We start from the raw sequence: 15,599 nt of genomic DNA, 5'->3' as shown, positions 1-15,599 counted from the left end.
TTGACTAAACTAACTCACTCCGATTCGTAAATGAATTATCCTTCAGACGAGTTCTGTGAACCTGTTCAACTGATTCATCGAAATTCGAATCAGAATGAAGCTTCGATCACTGATCATCGCACATCGGGTTTCTTGTATGGGTAGTTGTGATTAAATTAAACGGAATACGCTATTCGAAGCTGTAATAAAAAAACAATTTCTGGTGGCAGACGGTTCTCCAATGTCGGTGACACTTTAGCAATAATCCTATTAGTCAAAAAAAATATTGGCTGCCAGGAATACATTAAGCTGTCAGGGATGCGGACACCAAACATTGTCCCTGTTTATTTATAAAGGACACTAAAATGTATTAATGACCCGCCTCTCCTCGTTCATGTTGCCGAGTATGCATATAACTTCTAGTTGAATTCAGCAGCCAAGTATGCGCGCTCCCTCTAATAACGCGGCGCGTCCCCGGTATACTTGAGCGCGCTCGCGGCCGCTGCGGGTTCACTCGCTGCACGATGGCGGAGGGAGGCGGACCCGAGTCGGGTAACGCTTCGGACCCCGACGAGAAGCCGGTGATCGCACAGACACCAGTACCGTCCACCGAGAGTCAAAAGCAGAGCATCGGCACACTGCTAAAAACGCCACTTCGAAAGGGAGACGAGTGGTAAGAGGTTTTTATGTGAAGCCGAAGTCAAGGCACTCTTTTCGGCATCAGCTCAGGCCTACTGACGGAGACACCGGCTGCCGGAAATCCCTTCACTAGCCGGGCATTGGACAGCCACCTGCTCCGCTGACACCCATAAACTAGAAGGCTGCTATTATTATCGAGGAGGTGTACAGGGCAAGCGTGCGGTTTACTGTAATAAGGATTTAGCACTATTTACATCGGTTAGAAATCGAGGAAGCTGTCTTGTAACGTTAGCTAGTTAGCACAGGTTAACCAGCCTTAGCTTCGCATTTTCCCTAGTTCTTCTGCTTAAATGTGTCATCAATGGAAAAACAAGACGTTTTCAGACACGTTAGTAGCTGAAGGGTTGGTAAATAAACTCAACCACCCCGTTGTCGGTTATCGGTTTTCTGATAAGCTACATGGCAAAATAGCGTCAGGCATGTAAGGCACTTCATTAGCCGAGGCTAGTTAGCCAGGCTAGTTTGCGTTTCATTTGACGGGTTAAGTGTTAATTTCTGTCAGACGTTAACCTTATTTTAGATGAATTGTCAAACTAGATTAAAATAATGGCCAAACTCCTCCCTGTGAAGTTGTGACGAAGACTAAGCTACCTAAACCAGTATTACAGTGAGGCAGTGCTTTGTCATGGCCACTGGATAACACCCAGTCACTCACAATGTTGTTTGGCAATAGACGAGTTTATGGCACAGATAGTAAACACACAAAAATATATCTGAAGTTAGTGGAGATTAAAAGCCCAAAATATATACACATTCAGATTTTAAACCCGTTAGTATATGTAAGTGTTTGGATAACAGTGCGCTTTTATTTTGAAAGAAGACTGGCGAGTTTTAATAAGTGGAGAGACTAGTGATTCAACAGAAAGGACAATATTAAGTCTCAGTTGGATTAAAAGTGCTTTCAGTGTATAGATTTATATGAAAACTATTAATGTACGCTGGTAACGTTTGTGAGTTTAGCTCAATGTACTCTGTTTCTAAAGAATTTAATGTTGGCTACATACTTCAATTACAATTTAACATTTTGAAATGAACAGATAGTTTAAAAAAAATCCACTGATCAGGCTTCTCGTTGCATTTAAAAAGAGATGTTAAGCAGAAAGTTAAGAGACTGACAACTTTTCTTTTCTTTAGCTTTCAATGCATTTTTCCCCAACAATGAAAGTGAAATATTTTGTGTTCCATGAAAAAAAAAAGTCATAAGTAAACAATAACAGAAATTTCACTTTTGGGTGACCAATTTTAAGTCAGAAATTTGATTGGACTTTTGTTTTTTAACCAAAGTATAATATCTGTCCCTTTGCAGAGTGGAATCAAGTGCTAACAAGCTTATATAGTGGAACAAGTTCCTACTTTAGATGAGATTAAGACAGACATCCTTGCTGACTGTTCTATATTTGTAGATGTGTAATAACACAATAGATATTTGCTTGGCAACAGTTTAGCCCTAACATTTTAGGAGAGAAACGCATTAATTGTCTTTTTCCCCTGACTTTTCACTGATCTCCACCTATTGTGTAGGTACTTGATTGACAGCCGGTGGTTCAAACAGTGGAAGAAATATGTGGGCTTTGACAGCTGGGATTTGTACAATGTTGGAGAGCACAATCTGTACCCTGGACCCATTGACAACTCTGGACTCTTTTCAGGTAATCAATGTTGTGCCTATCTTTGTTCACATTCTCATAAATAACTATTGTGAATTTTTTGTTTCTCTTTCTTTTTGCATCCTTTTTGAAGCTTGAAAGCTCAATTACCCATTTTTGTAATTGCATGGAAAAAAGCAACAAGTCCATTCTTCGGTATCTCTCTTTTGTGTTTTTGGAAAAGAGTTTAAAAAACTTGAAGGTGAATAAATAATGACAGAAATTTTAATTAGGGTAACCTTTTTCAGATTAACCTGCCATTTGAAAACCATTAAAGCAATTTTAAGTTGTGGCGCACCACACAAAATCTGAGTCTAGCATGGCTAGTTCTTTTAGATAATACAGTATATTGTTAAAGGGCTCTAATGTGTTTTTCTAATGGTTTCCTCTTTTCTTTCTGTATCATAGATCACGAGTCTCAGACGTTGAAAGAGCATCTCATAGATGAGTTAGACTATGTTTTAGTGCCTACAGAGGCCTGGAATAAGCTGGTCAGTTGGTATGGCTGTCTGGAGGGTCAGAAACCCATCATCAGAAAGGTTCCACATCTTTCTTTATATATTTCTTTGTAATTTTGCATATTGTGGTAATCTCTTGGTTTAAATTTGTTTAAATGCCTGTATTTACCCATGTCTGATATACTTGAGTGATTACAGGCAGGGTTATTGGGTGATACTATTGTCATGTTTTAATTGCATTGAAACCCTTACACAGTTAAATGGTTAAAGTTTAATAAATTGATTTGTTTTGCAGGTTGTTGAACATGGAATGTTTGTGAAGCACTGTAAAGTGGAAGTGTATTTGCTTGAGTTGAACCTGTGCGAAAATGACAACATGGAAAAAGTTGTCACCCGTCATTTCAGCAAAGCAGACACTATAGGTATGAGACTTCCAGAAAATATAAATTTTTCTCATCAATAGTATTTGCATTACTGATTTTGTCAAAGAAATTGTGCAGCCCTTGTGAACAATCATTTTTTTTATGTACCCCCCCCTAGATACTATTGAAAAGGAGATGAGAACTTTATTCGATATCCCATCTGAAAAGGAAACTCGACTTTGGAATAAATATATGAGTAACACTTATGAACAACTTAACAAGCTTGACAGCACCGTACAGGACGCAGGGCTTTTTCAGGGCCAGGTAAACCATCATGCTGCATTCCATTCCAGTTGTGGTTGGTTTGAGAGACTTGACTGACATTTTATGAGTTCACATCTTCACTGTCATCTCACTCCTCAGGTTCTTGTTATAGAGAAGAAGAATGAGGATGGCACATGGCCCAGACAGACCTGCCATTCCAAGTATGTACATGCAGTTTAGGTCATTTTCACACTTAAGCAACTGTGATTAACATGGGAACTCAATGCTTAAATGAAATCACTTAAAGGGTTAGATCTGCAGGTATCATTTTCTTTTAGTTCTTCTATTTTTTTAGTTAATTATTGTGAGCTTTCTTTTAAATGAGTTACTTTGCCAGTAACTCTTTTTACAACACCGCTTGGATTTACCCTAACCTATTTGATTCATGCCTAGGTCCAGTACTTCCACCTCTCGGAATTATACAACTTCCCCAAAACTCTCTTCAAACTCATCTGCCACCATATCCTCCACAATAACAAATGGGGATAGCAATAGCAACTCTGGCTACATGTTGAACAACAGTACTTCTGGTAACAGGTCAGTTTGAGATTAAATCAAAACAGTCCTAAATTACTCCAGAGTTAAACTAGTTTAGTTCCTTACTGTGAGAGTTTAAATGGGGAACTAAAACAAGGTTTCAGTTCAAGGTCAGTTTTCTTGTATTCAGCATTTGGTTGACCAATTGTGATGGCCTTAATTGTGGTGTTAATTAATGGTGAATGTCTTTGCTAACCCACCATACATTTTGCAGACTGGGAAGTTACAACTCCTACAGCTCCTCCTACAGTTACAGAGAATCTGCCGCTCAGCCTGGCCTCTGCGGTCTGAGCAACCTGGGCAACACCTGCTTCATGAACTCTGCCCTCCAGGTATTCAAAAGTGAATGTTCATTTTCACAGTATGTTTTGAAATCTGCCATATTCACTCATTTTGCTGATGGGTGTCAATGGAAGAAAGCCTAGATTGTGTAGTTAAGACACCTAGCAGCCAAACCCTGACTTCTTGATTTAGACTATTTCAGAATCAGAATCAGAAATCAGAATCAGAAAGAGCTTTATTGCCAAGTGTGTTTGCACACACAAGGAATTTGTCTTGGTGTTATGAGCTTCCAGTACAGAAAGTACAAACATAGTGCAGACAACATATAATTAAGGTGATAAAGAACACTAATGAAGAGAATATACAATAATTAAGAATAACAATAGAAATAAAAATATACAGAAAGAGACTTGACCATAGACAGAACTGTGAATGTGCATGTGTCCTATGTACAGATGAAGGTTTGATGGGTTATTTACAGATGTACAGTACCGGGGTGTGTTATTTCCTTCTCATTCTAAGTGACTTCTTATTTCAGTGCCTGAGCAACACTCCCCCTCTAACGGAATATTTCTTGGAGGACCGGTACGAGGCTGAGATCAACCGGGAAAATCCATTAGGGATGCGAGGGGAGATTGCAGAGGCCTATGCGGATTTGGTCAAACAGATGTGGCTTAGTCGGAGCAGTTATGTGGCTCCACGCACCTTTAAAGTGAGTGAATCTATAGCTTACAGAGGCTAAAGTTACTGTGGAAATCACTGGCCATTTTTAACACAAATCTTTAGAATTTAATTTGAATGTTGAAACCTATCTCCTCTCTGGTCAGACCCAAGTGGGTCGGTTTGCCCCGCAGTTCTCAGGGTACCAGCAACAAGACTCTCAGGAGTTGCTGGCCTTTCTGCTGGACGGCTTACATGAAGACCTTAACCGTGTTAAGAAGAAGCCTTATCTGGCCCTGAGAGATGCTGAGGGGCGGCCTGATGAGGTAAGCTTTACATCATTATGTGTAAACCACAGCATGCTTTTTTTTTAGTTGGAAACAAAGTACAGAAGTAGTCAAAACAATAAACTACTAAGAAAAAGCTATTGTTTCTGTTATGCTAGTGAATAAGCACTACTCTGAAAACCTCTATAACATTATAGGAATTTGGACCTTTACTTTTAAACTGATGTTATTTGACCTACAGTAATCTGATTTGTCTGTAGATTGTAGCCAAGGAAGCATGGGCGAATCACCGGTTGCGGAACGATTCTATAATTGTGGACATCTTCCATGGCTTGTTCAAATCTACACTGGTTTGCCCAGAATGCTCCAAAGTTTCCGTTACCTTTGACCCCTTCTGCTACCTCACACTTCCCCTGCCCATGAAAAAGGATCGCACTATGGAGGTGTTCCTGGTCCGCACTGACCCGCAGTTTAGACCCATGCAAGTAAGAACCGTTTTCCTGAAAACACTCATGTGTTGGTACATGTGTTTTAGTTCAGGAGGTGGGTTAAAAGATACTTTTGTTATCTTCCAGTATCGTGTAGTTGTTCCCAAAATGGGTGTAGTGGCAGACCTGTGCAGTGCTTTGGCCAAGCTATCTGGAGTTCCTTCAGAGAATGTAAGACTTTTGTGGTTCCCAACCGAACACGTTTTTCCATTATAATGTTGCTTCTAGAGATGGTACCTTCAAAACTGAAAAACTGTCGTCATTTACCCACCCCCATACTGTTATAAACCCATATGTCTAATCATGTAAATTTTACATTTTTTGTTCTATTACACAAAGAATGTCATATGAGTTTGAAACAATATGAGGTTGTTGTAAACGATTGCAATCTTTTTATTTGGCTGAACTGTTCCTTTAATATCTTCTAGCAGACAGTCTGAGATTGTTTTCGGTTTTCTAGATGGTTGTGGCAGATGTTTACAATCACAGATTCCACAAAATCTACAAACGGGATGATGGTCTCAATCACATCATGGAGAAGGATGACATTTTTGTGTAAGTAATTCCTTAAATTGTACTTGTTTTACCATTCAAAAGTTTGGGTTTCAGTATTTTTTTTAAAGATGGTTCTTATGCTTACCAAGTTGCCATATAAAGTAATATTGTTGAAACATTACTAAAATTTCAAATAACTTCTCTATTTAGTATATTTTAAATGTGGTTTGTTCCTTTTGGATTTTCTGTGGGTATTACTCCAGTCTTCAGTGTCACATGATCCTTTAGAAATTATTCTAACATGCTAATGTGCTCGATTTCTTGTTAACATCAATGTTAAAAACAGTTGTGCAGTTTAATATTTTCATGGAAACCATTGTTTTTTTTCCAGGATTATTAGGAAAAAGTCCATTGAAGAATTTATTTGAAATATCAGAAGAAGGAACACCATTTGTTTGAAATATCAGTCTATTGTAACTATTGTCTTTTTTGATCTATGTAATGCCGTATTAATTTCTTAAAAATCAAAAATACTGACCCCACACTTCTGAACTGAAGCATATATGTATTGAATTGTTTTGCATAATGTAAGTTTTGCCGTTGAACTAAGTGTGTTTTTTAAGTGGCCTCTTACTGATTGTGTCTTTGTGGTTTAGTTATGAGGTGTTCGAGGAAGATAGTGAGAAGATGAACCTGCCAGTGTACTTCAGAGAGAGGCATGCTAAGCACAGCGGAGGCTCTTCAGGCACGATGCTCTTCGGCCAGCCACTTCTCATCACCGTCCCCCGCCACAACCTTAGCTTAGATACCCTCTATGAGCGTGTGCTGGAGAGGATCGGGTTGGTGTTGTGCTTTAGTGGTCTATCTCAAATGTACACCAGTTGTTACTGGAAACTTGGTTGACCCTTTATCTGTCTTTTGTTTTAGGCGTTACGTTAAACGTTCACAGGGTACCATTACAGACAGTAGAGCATCTGCCTCAGCCACATCCTCTAGCAGCAGTCAATCACCAGAATGCCTCGCTTCAGTGTCCAGTCACAGCACAGGCCTGAGTGGCTGTAGCAGCCCAGTATCAGATGGAGCTTCCTGCAGCGCTGGATCCAACGGTAGCAACCACTCTGGAGCCTGCAACGGCCCAAATGGAGTTTGTGATGGTAGGACACTTAACCTTGTCATAAAGCTCCCAAATTCTGCATACACACTGTCATCCATTTAGATTTTTTTCACATTCATCAGATACAGATCTGATCTTGTTGTATGCATTTGTTTCAGGTGATGAGGAAGCCATGGATCACCAGGAGAGTCCAGAACCAGAGAACAGTCATTCAGACACCGTGGATGGAGAGGAGGACTCGGAACCAGAGAATGGGCCCAATAGCAGCAGTGGAAAATCTTTTACTTCTCGACCGAAACTCTTTTCTTTCAGCATGGTCAACTCCTACGGCACAGCCAACATTAGTTCTCTTCCATTTGATGGCAATCTCCTAAAGCTCACAAGTAACTATTACCTTTTTTATGTTTGATACCTAAAATTAATAAAATAAATCAGGTGGATCATTAACTCTTACTGTATTTGTCTGACTTTAACGTTTTAGGGTCACTTGCTATTATACTTAAAATAAAAACTGATAAGATATTCCTTTCTACAGCTCACTCTACAGTAGCCATTGATTGGGATTCAGACACAAAGAAATTGTGCTACGATGACCAGGAAGCTGAGGTAATGTCCTCTATTCCACTAATTGTGCAAAATTACACTACCGTTCAAACGTTTCTGGTACTGCAAGAGTTTTGGTTAGGTTTTTGAAGGAAGTCTCTTACGATCACCAAGGCTGCTTTTATTTAGGCAGCGGCTATTTGCACTCAGTGTAAATAGCTATAGATTCTATTTACACTGTTAAAATAGCAAGCTTTTCTGCTATTTATACTACTTATTGCAAATAGTGGCAATTATTTGCACCTCAGTATTGTCGTACATTATAAAACGGTATGCAATAATAACGTATTGAGTGTAAATTAGTTTTAATTCAAATTATTAAATGCATGCCACCTTATTGGGACAATAAAGCCCTCCCTACACCTAACCTAACACTACCCGATACTCTTATTTTCAACTTTTTGATTATTTATCATTTTTATTTAAAATAAATGCCTTTCTGATGCAATATGAGATTTGAAAAGGGAGATAAAAGGTTCGGGAAAAGGCGGGCTCGAACTCTGGTCGATCGCGTCAAAAAGCATGTATCTTACCACCTGCACTACTGAAACTAAACTGGCATCTCTTTTTAGTGTTGACTAACCCAATCACACGTTAGTGGGCGGAGTTGGTGTAAAAGCCTTTGCCAACAAGACAGGCTATTTACACTTAGTGTAAATAGACACTCCGTTTTATTTAATCAAAATACAGTAATAATAGGTATATTGTTTTTTTTTTTTTGACAGTGTCATTCAGAAATGTCATTTATTTCTGTGATGACAGCTGAAATTTCAGCAGCCATTACTCCAGTCTTCAGTGTAGGGGTGGGCGATATGGCAAACATATCATATCACAATTTGTTTTTGTAAATATCACGATTTTATCACGATTCTTTGTCATGTTGGTTTTACTATTTTGTCTGAGCAGAACAGCCAAACTAATTTCCCTATTATAAAGACAAAGCCTTTCAAGGTAACGAAATATAAAAAAAAACAAATTGTGGATATTTAGGCCAACGTGGGCGAAGATACAAATCTTTCTCATTATTTTATCTTTGTTATTAAAAAATAAGTACAAAGATGCACATTACAAATACACATAATATACAAACAAAGCAAACAGTGCTTTATTTTCAGGTACAATAGGCATATTTAGCAGGAGCATTCAAGAAATTGAATGAACAAATATAAAAATAAAACACTATATTGATTGATTCCTATTTAAACAACTGCATTTTTTAAAGTCAAGAGTAGCGATTTAATTTTTTCTCTGTTTTGTTTTAACAGTAAAGAATAAAAATTGTCATCTGTCTGTTGATTCTGTCAAAATGTTTTATATTTGTACCATTTACACACTCAAAATTAGTTTTAAACCTGAATGAGTTTCTTTCTTCTGCTGAACTTACATGCTATTTTGAAGAATGTGGAAAACCAAACAGTTCCTGGTCCATAGTGACTTCCATAGTATTTTTTTTTTTTTTCAATGTGGACCAGCAACTGTTTGGTTACCCATGTTATTCAAAATATCAAATGTATTTTGACAGTATTAGCTCAAAAGATAACCTAGTTGAGTATATAGTTCACGTGTTGCGGGTGCACGGGCTCAGGAAAAAAGCGCACGTCAGACCAGCACGTAAATGAGAAATTTAACCGGCAAGGCTTTAAAACACACCCAAATAATGTACTTTTGTGGTTTGCGAATAAGTGCAGTGTCCCGTGAGTGTAACTCTACCGCTGAGTTAACACTGATGTGAGTGTATGTCGCGTTGTACAGTACATAGCGATGGCTGTGCCAGAACTGCACTGATAGAATATGTGCTGTAGCACGATGCCACAATATTTCTCCAAAAGCAGATCGTGGAGACATTTTTATCATCCACGATCAAAAATCGTCATATCGCACACCCCTACTTCAGTGTGATGATCCTTAAGAAATCATTCTAATATGCTGATTTGATGCTTAAGAAATGTTTCTTATTATTAATGTTGAAAACATTTGTTTGTTTTAGTGGAAACTGTGATACTTTATCAGGATATTTTGATGAAACCGCATTTGTTTATTTACTATCACTTTAATTTTTGCAATTTAATTTAAACTTTTTAATTTTTAAAAGTCTTGCCTTCATGGCCATGTAGTACTGACATGTCTGGTACAAATACGTGAACTATTACACAGTCTACCATATTCTTCTCAGAAACGGACTAATCACCCATATTTACTTTTAGCTTACTTGCTAAATCTCCTCAGACACTGATGTGAAGTCTCTCCCCAGGCCTATGACAAACATGAGAGCATGCTGCATGCTCAGAAGAAGAAGACTACAGTAGCTTTAAGAGAATGCATCGAGCTCTTTACTACAATGGAGACCCTAGGAGAACACGACCCCTGGTGAGGAGGATGTTCAGATCATTACACCTTGTGACATTTATTGCCCATACTTTCAAGGTGAAATAACTTACTGAAGTATTACCACGTTTAGTGAAGTTTTAATGATTGCTGTGCTCCTCTGCAGGTACTGCCCTACATGTAAGAAACACCAGCAGGCCACAAAGAAGTTTGACCTGTGGTCTCTCCCACGCATTTTGGTCGTGCATCTGAAGCGCTTTTCTTACAACCGCTGCTGGAGAGACAAGCTTGACACTGTTGTAGATTTTCCAATTAGGTAAATCTTTTCCGAGACCCATATATATATAATATTGCTGTCAATCGATTAAAAAATTTAATCGTGTTTATCATTAATTGCAAATTTAAGATACTAGGATTTACCTGTGAATGTATTGAAATAAAGGAATGCATGACAAACTAGTTTAAGGAAACAGAACCTTTCACATCTCTGCCAGGAATGAGACATAATCCTTATTATTCTTTTGTTTTAATTCAGCCGTTATCAGCCTTTATACTGGCAATAAAACGTTTACCAAGCCACATCGCTTCAATCCCAGTATACATTTACCCAACTATTATCAAAAGTATTTCTAAATAAATACAACAAAACATTTTCTTGCGACCTTACATGAAGTATTATGATAAAATGCATTATGAAGAATTGGACTGTTCTGCAGGTGCATTATAGTAAATATTAGCATCATGCTACATAAGACAATTTATTAGATTAATAGTACATTTTTACTCAGAACTCACTTTAAACCACCATCGAGTGTTTGTAATAACGTCCTTTTGCGATCACGTGTATGCTTTGGGCGGCCGCGGTACATTATAAAAGTAGCCCAAAAAACTGCAACCCTCTGTCATTTTTCCCGCGACTGTATTTTCAAAATAGCGAAATTGTGTGGGAAAACCACGACCCTGGCAACACTGGTTCGCTGTACCCTTATCACATATGAGTATTGCATATCTCTCGCACACTCTCTCTCTCTCTCTCTCTCTCTCTCTCTCGGACACACTCGCGCACAATCCCTGCGTCCCAATGTGCATACTATCCACCCTATCTGTCCTAATACTAGAAATTACTAATATCACATAGAATTTAGGATGGATAGTGTGCATATTGGGACGCAGGCAACGATTACGTTCCGCGCTGCGGTGACGGCAAGAAGTTGGAGTCAAACCTTATCAAACGATTAATTTGCGTTAAAATATTAACGCGTTAATTTTTAGATTAATCACATGCGTTAACGTTGATGGCCCTAATATCTCTCTCTCTCTCTCTCTCTATATGTATGTGTATATATACGTGTGTGTGTATTTATTTATTTATATATGCAAATTTATGTACTCCAAAAAACGTGGGACTTGTCCTTTAGTGTCCTCTTCATATAAAGTTCATGTCTAAATTTCCCACCAGATGGCGCCAAAGTTTTCCCCTGCGCACAGAATACTTTGTCAGATGTAAATATGTATTAATGCATCAGATTTTTATTTTCATCAAATTAATTTGTGACATTTATTTATAGCATGCGGAATCTTGACACTTCAGATACCAAAAATGCCACATTTCTGGGAGACTCTTTTTTTTTTTTTTTTTTCTCGACATGTTATTTGCCATGTTCATTTGGCTTTGATCCTATTTGGTTTTGGTCAGGATTACCTTACTGAACAGGATGTAGGAAAGAGTGCACAAATGTCAGGTGGAATACGTTAAGTGTCAGTTTCTGGGAAGCTGAGTCATGCTTGTCTGGGCAGACAAAGCTGTCCATTGTTCACTGTGGTAAAAGGAGTACACTAACCCAGAACTGCAGCTAGTACTTATGCATTGATGTCTTGATTAAAAACAATGATACAGTTAAAATTTTAAAATAAAGAATTTTATCAGCCACACTTACTGAACTTTTGATTGAACTTTGGTAGTTTTTATGTTTTGATAAAATTATCTTTAGAACTGAACAGTTCTGGAATTCTGGTGACTTCATATTTGGAAATAAATGTCAACTTTCTCACACAGGGACTTGAACATGTCAGAGTTTGTTTGTGACCCCAAAGCTGACCCATACGTCTATGACCTCATTGCTGTTTCCAACCACTATGGAGGAATGGGCGGAGGCCACTGTAAGTCACTCTATTTGCACAACTCTCCCGTTATTTCATAATAATGAAATCACACCCTTGATATACATATGTCCAGTTTTGTATTAACAGTCATATTGATACATAACTGGGTCGACTCGCAGATTGTGTCAGTAGCCTTTTATTTTCTCTTTATCACTTGTTCACCTTTGCAACCTAGTTGGATATCTCATGTTTGATGGATTACTACAGAAAGTATATTACGGAGTTGATCATTTATATCTTTGTCATTATATTGCTGTCTGGAAATGATAGCTTGGTTTGTTTTTGATTGCCAAAGTTCAGCCGTTAAGCACTACGTTTCATTTCCTCTTGCAGACACGGCATACGGCAAGAACAAGGTGGATGGAAAATGGTATTACTTTGATGACAGCAGTGTGTCGTCTGCAACTGAGGATCAAATTGTGGTGAGGCTACTACGCTTTCCGTTTTATTATCCTTTGCATGCTCACAAAGCATTTCACAGTGGTTAATGAATCTCAAAGAGCTGTTGTTGTCCAGTATGGAAACTGGGAATTGGCAATTGCTAGTTTGTAAACTGACTCAGAATTGTCTTTTTTGTTGTTCTCCACAGACTAAAGCAGCCTATGTGCTATTTTACCAACGCAGAGATGCTGACACGCCGTCCAAATCCACCCCCTCCGCATCACTAGGCGGAGCTCCAGAGACCCTGGACGATCACATGGACACCAACTGAGTTTCTTTTAGTCTTTCAAGGACTGGCACTGAAACAAAAACTACATAAAGATGAAATCATCAATGCATCGACGCACATCCCTGGCTACTTCAGTGACTATTAAAGGCTCACAAACAGGCCCTTTGTTTTTAGCTTTATTTTAATTGTTTTCTTTCTTTCACACATGCGTCTTTATCAAGAGCCAAAAAAAGAATATTAATAATAAATAAAGAGAATTTTAGTTTGAAGCGTGACATGAAAGACTTTATTCTTGGACCTTGATGCCTGCTAATCATAGAAGCTCATTTCTTTTAGTCTGAAATGAGAACGAGGGTGAAACGGCAATATAACCTCTCTTTGGACGACATGAATGTTAGATGATTTAGATCAGGAGAGGGGAAATGCCTAGACATAGACTATGTATGCAACATTACGCTCATCTGAAATGTTTAAATTATGCCTCTACCCATTTACGTTGGACTCCAGCTATCAGCATCTTGTAACATGTGCCTCGTGTGAAGAATGGACTCTGTGTTTAATAACTGAAGCGTGTGGTGATAAGCACAGAGATTCTCTCGGAGAAGCTTGCGCTCTTATATTAAATATTGTCTCCATGTTTCATTTATCCTACCACAAGCCATGCTTTTGTTAAATATACCATGCCGGAGGGTGAAATATTTCACTTTTAAAGTCGCTCAGCTATAAGGATGCCACAAAACGTCAAGTTTATTATCATGCTGGTTTTTGGGGGGGGCTGCTCTCAAATATAATCACACTAACAGCCTTTTATGCCCCAAAAACTGTGAAAAGGGAAGCTTATGAAAATGTGGAACAAAGTAAGTCACGGTCGTGCCCGAGCATTTATTTGTATTTTTTTCAGAAATGATGGTTGTGCTTTGTAATAGTCCATTTTTATTTATTTTTGGTGGATTATTCTCCTGTCTAAATGGCTTCGGTCCAGAGGAATATCGAATGTGGTGCTAATTTTATGACACTTGAACAGGTACAAGTACATGACAAAGAGGAACACAAACAATGGATGTGCTTCTTAAGAACAACCTTATTGATAAAAAGAATAGCTTTTATCATTACCTGTAGATGTACGTTGGCGCATCTGCCATGTGATTAGTTTGTTAGGCATTGTGTGTCAAATGGCTTTAGCAACAACTCAGCTCAAATGACAAGTGCTTCATACTACTAAGAACGTAATACACAAAGCATATTCTTTTTTTGTGTGTGTGTGGCAAAACAGCATGCAATTTTTGAATCTGCAAAACTAGATGGTTGTTGCTGGTGTTTACCTCTCTATGGTATTAGCAGTCACACTGACTGGTAAATCCACTATTGTTGTTGTTTGTGGATCCAGCTATAAAATTTAAGACCCAAACTGATCATTGGCTCAAGCTGTCCCCCTGCAGCTCCTTCATTAGAAAAACATCCATTTAAACATTTTTTTGTTTTTGTAATTTCATAGACTTTTCTTGCATAGATTATCATAATCATAATCTGGGGCACAGTACATAGCTGCTTTGTGTTCTATTTATCATGCCAACATGTGCAACACCAGATTTTGATTAAAGCCTATTTGAATTGAAAATATAATAAAATGTGGAAGCCTGATTATAGGTAGTGGCTTTGTTTTTTTGTTTTGTTTTTAAAGTAAAGCAATTTGCATCAGATGATTTATGAATCTGTCATAAACTTCAGGATCAGTTAAATGATTCCACACAGCAATACCAAGGTAATGTGTTTGATTCCAACAGAATTCAAAAACTGACAGAAATGTATAAGCCTTGAATGCAATGCAAGTCACTTTGCCAAATACATAAATGTAAAATCTTAAATTATTGGCTGGAAAGACTTGCATAACTAGTTTAACTGTTTTGAGAGTACATGGTGAAATCTGCATTGGTTTTGGCAGTTGTAAACGGAAATGGATGTGTTAATGTTTACAACATTTTTTTTTTTTTTAAATGTATACATTTAGATATTTTTGTTATGTGTATTGAATGATGTCAAGCAATCTTATTCTCTCCAACCCTGCATTTACTTGATAAACAGTAAACAATAATATTGTGAAATATTACAATTAAAAAACTCTTTATATTTCTATATATTTATTCCTATAGTATAACATTTGTGTGTTTAATATGTAATTTATTCTTGTTATTTTCAAGATGATTTTTCAGCAGCCAGTAATCTGGTCTTTAGTGTCACATGATCCTTCATAATCATAATTTTGATATGCTGATTTGGTGGTCAATTATTATATTTTATTTTTTCAAAATTATTTTTTTATAGGTAAGTGCAACTGCATGCAGATATGTTTGGCTTAGTAACTGCAATGGGAAATTCTACTCTCGCCTCACACCCCCACACTAGGGATAAGTTTCCACTGGAACTCATTAATACAGAATGAATCTCTTCAAAGCACCTGATGATCAGTACCGTATAACACAACAGACCGAACCCTAAAGCTCTGCGTT

General features: G+C 37.8%; 1 protein-coding gene across 1 annotated transcript; it reads left to right on the top strand.

Annotated features, from left to right (window-relative positions):
* The first annotated feature begins 450 nt into the window (after positions 1 to 450).
* LOC306844894 (ubiquitin carboxyl-terminal hydrolase 4-like) lies at positions 451 to 15,225 on the top strand. Its single transcript, XM_079377322.1, has 22 exons — positions 451 to 652; positions 2,200 to 2,327; positions 2,733 to 2,863; positions 3,078 to 3,204; positions 3,323 to 3,468; positions 3,568 to 3,629; positions 3,862 to 4,005; positions 4,220 to 4,337; positions 4,826 to 4,999; positions 5,115 to 5,273; positions 5,495 to 5,719; positions 5,810 to 5,893; positions 6,183 to 6,277; positions 6,874 to 7,056; positions 7,145 to 7,371; positions 7,490 to 7,714; positions 7,867 to 7,937; positions 10,186 to 10,301; positions 10,426 to 10,575; positions 12,316 to 12,419; positions 12,756 to 12,844; positions 13,012 to 15,225. Exons 1-22 carry the CDS (start codon positions 504 to 506, stop codon positions 13,132 to 13,134), a joined length of 3,030 nt encoding a protein of 1,009 aa, XP_079233448.1. The 5' UTR covers positions 451 to 503; the 3' UTR covers positions 13,135 to 15,225.
* The last annotated feature ends 374 nt before the right edge of the window (positions 15,226 to 15,599 follow it).

Source organism: Barbus barbus (genome assembly GCF_936440315.1).
Source record: "Barbus barbus genome assembly, chromosome: 25".
Classification (NCBI taxonomy): Eukaryota; Metazoa; Chordata; class Actinopteri; order Cypriniformes; family Cyprinidae; genus Barbus; species Barbus barbus.
The sequence above is the reverse complement of the archived record's forward strand: the minus strand, read 5'-3'. Positions and strand labels throughout refer to the sequence as shown.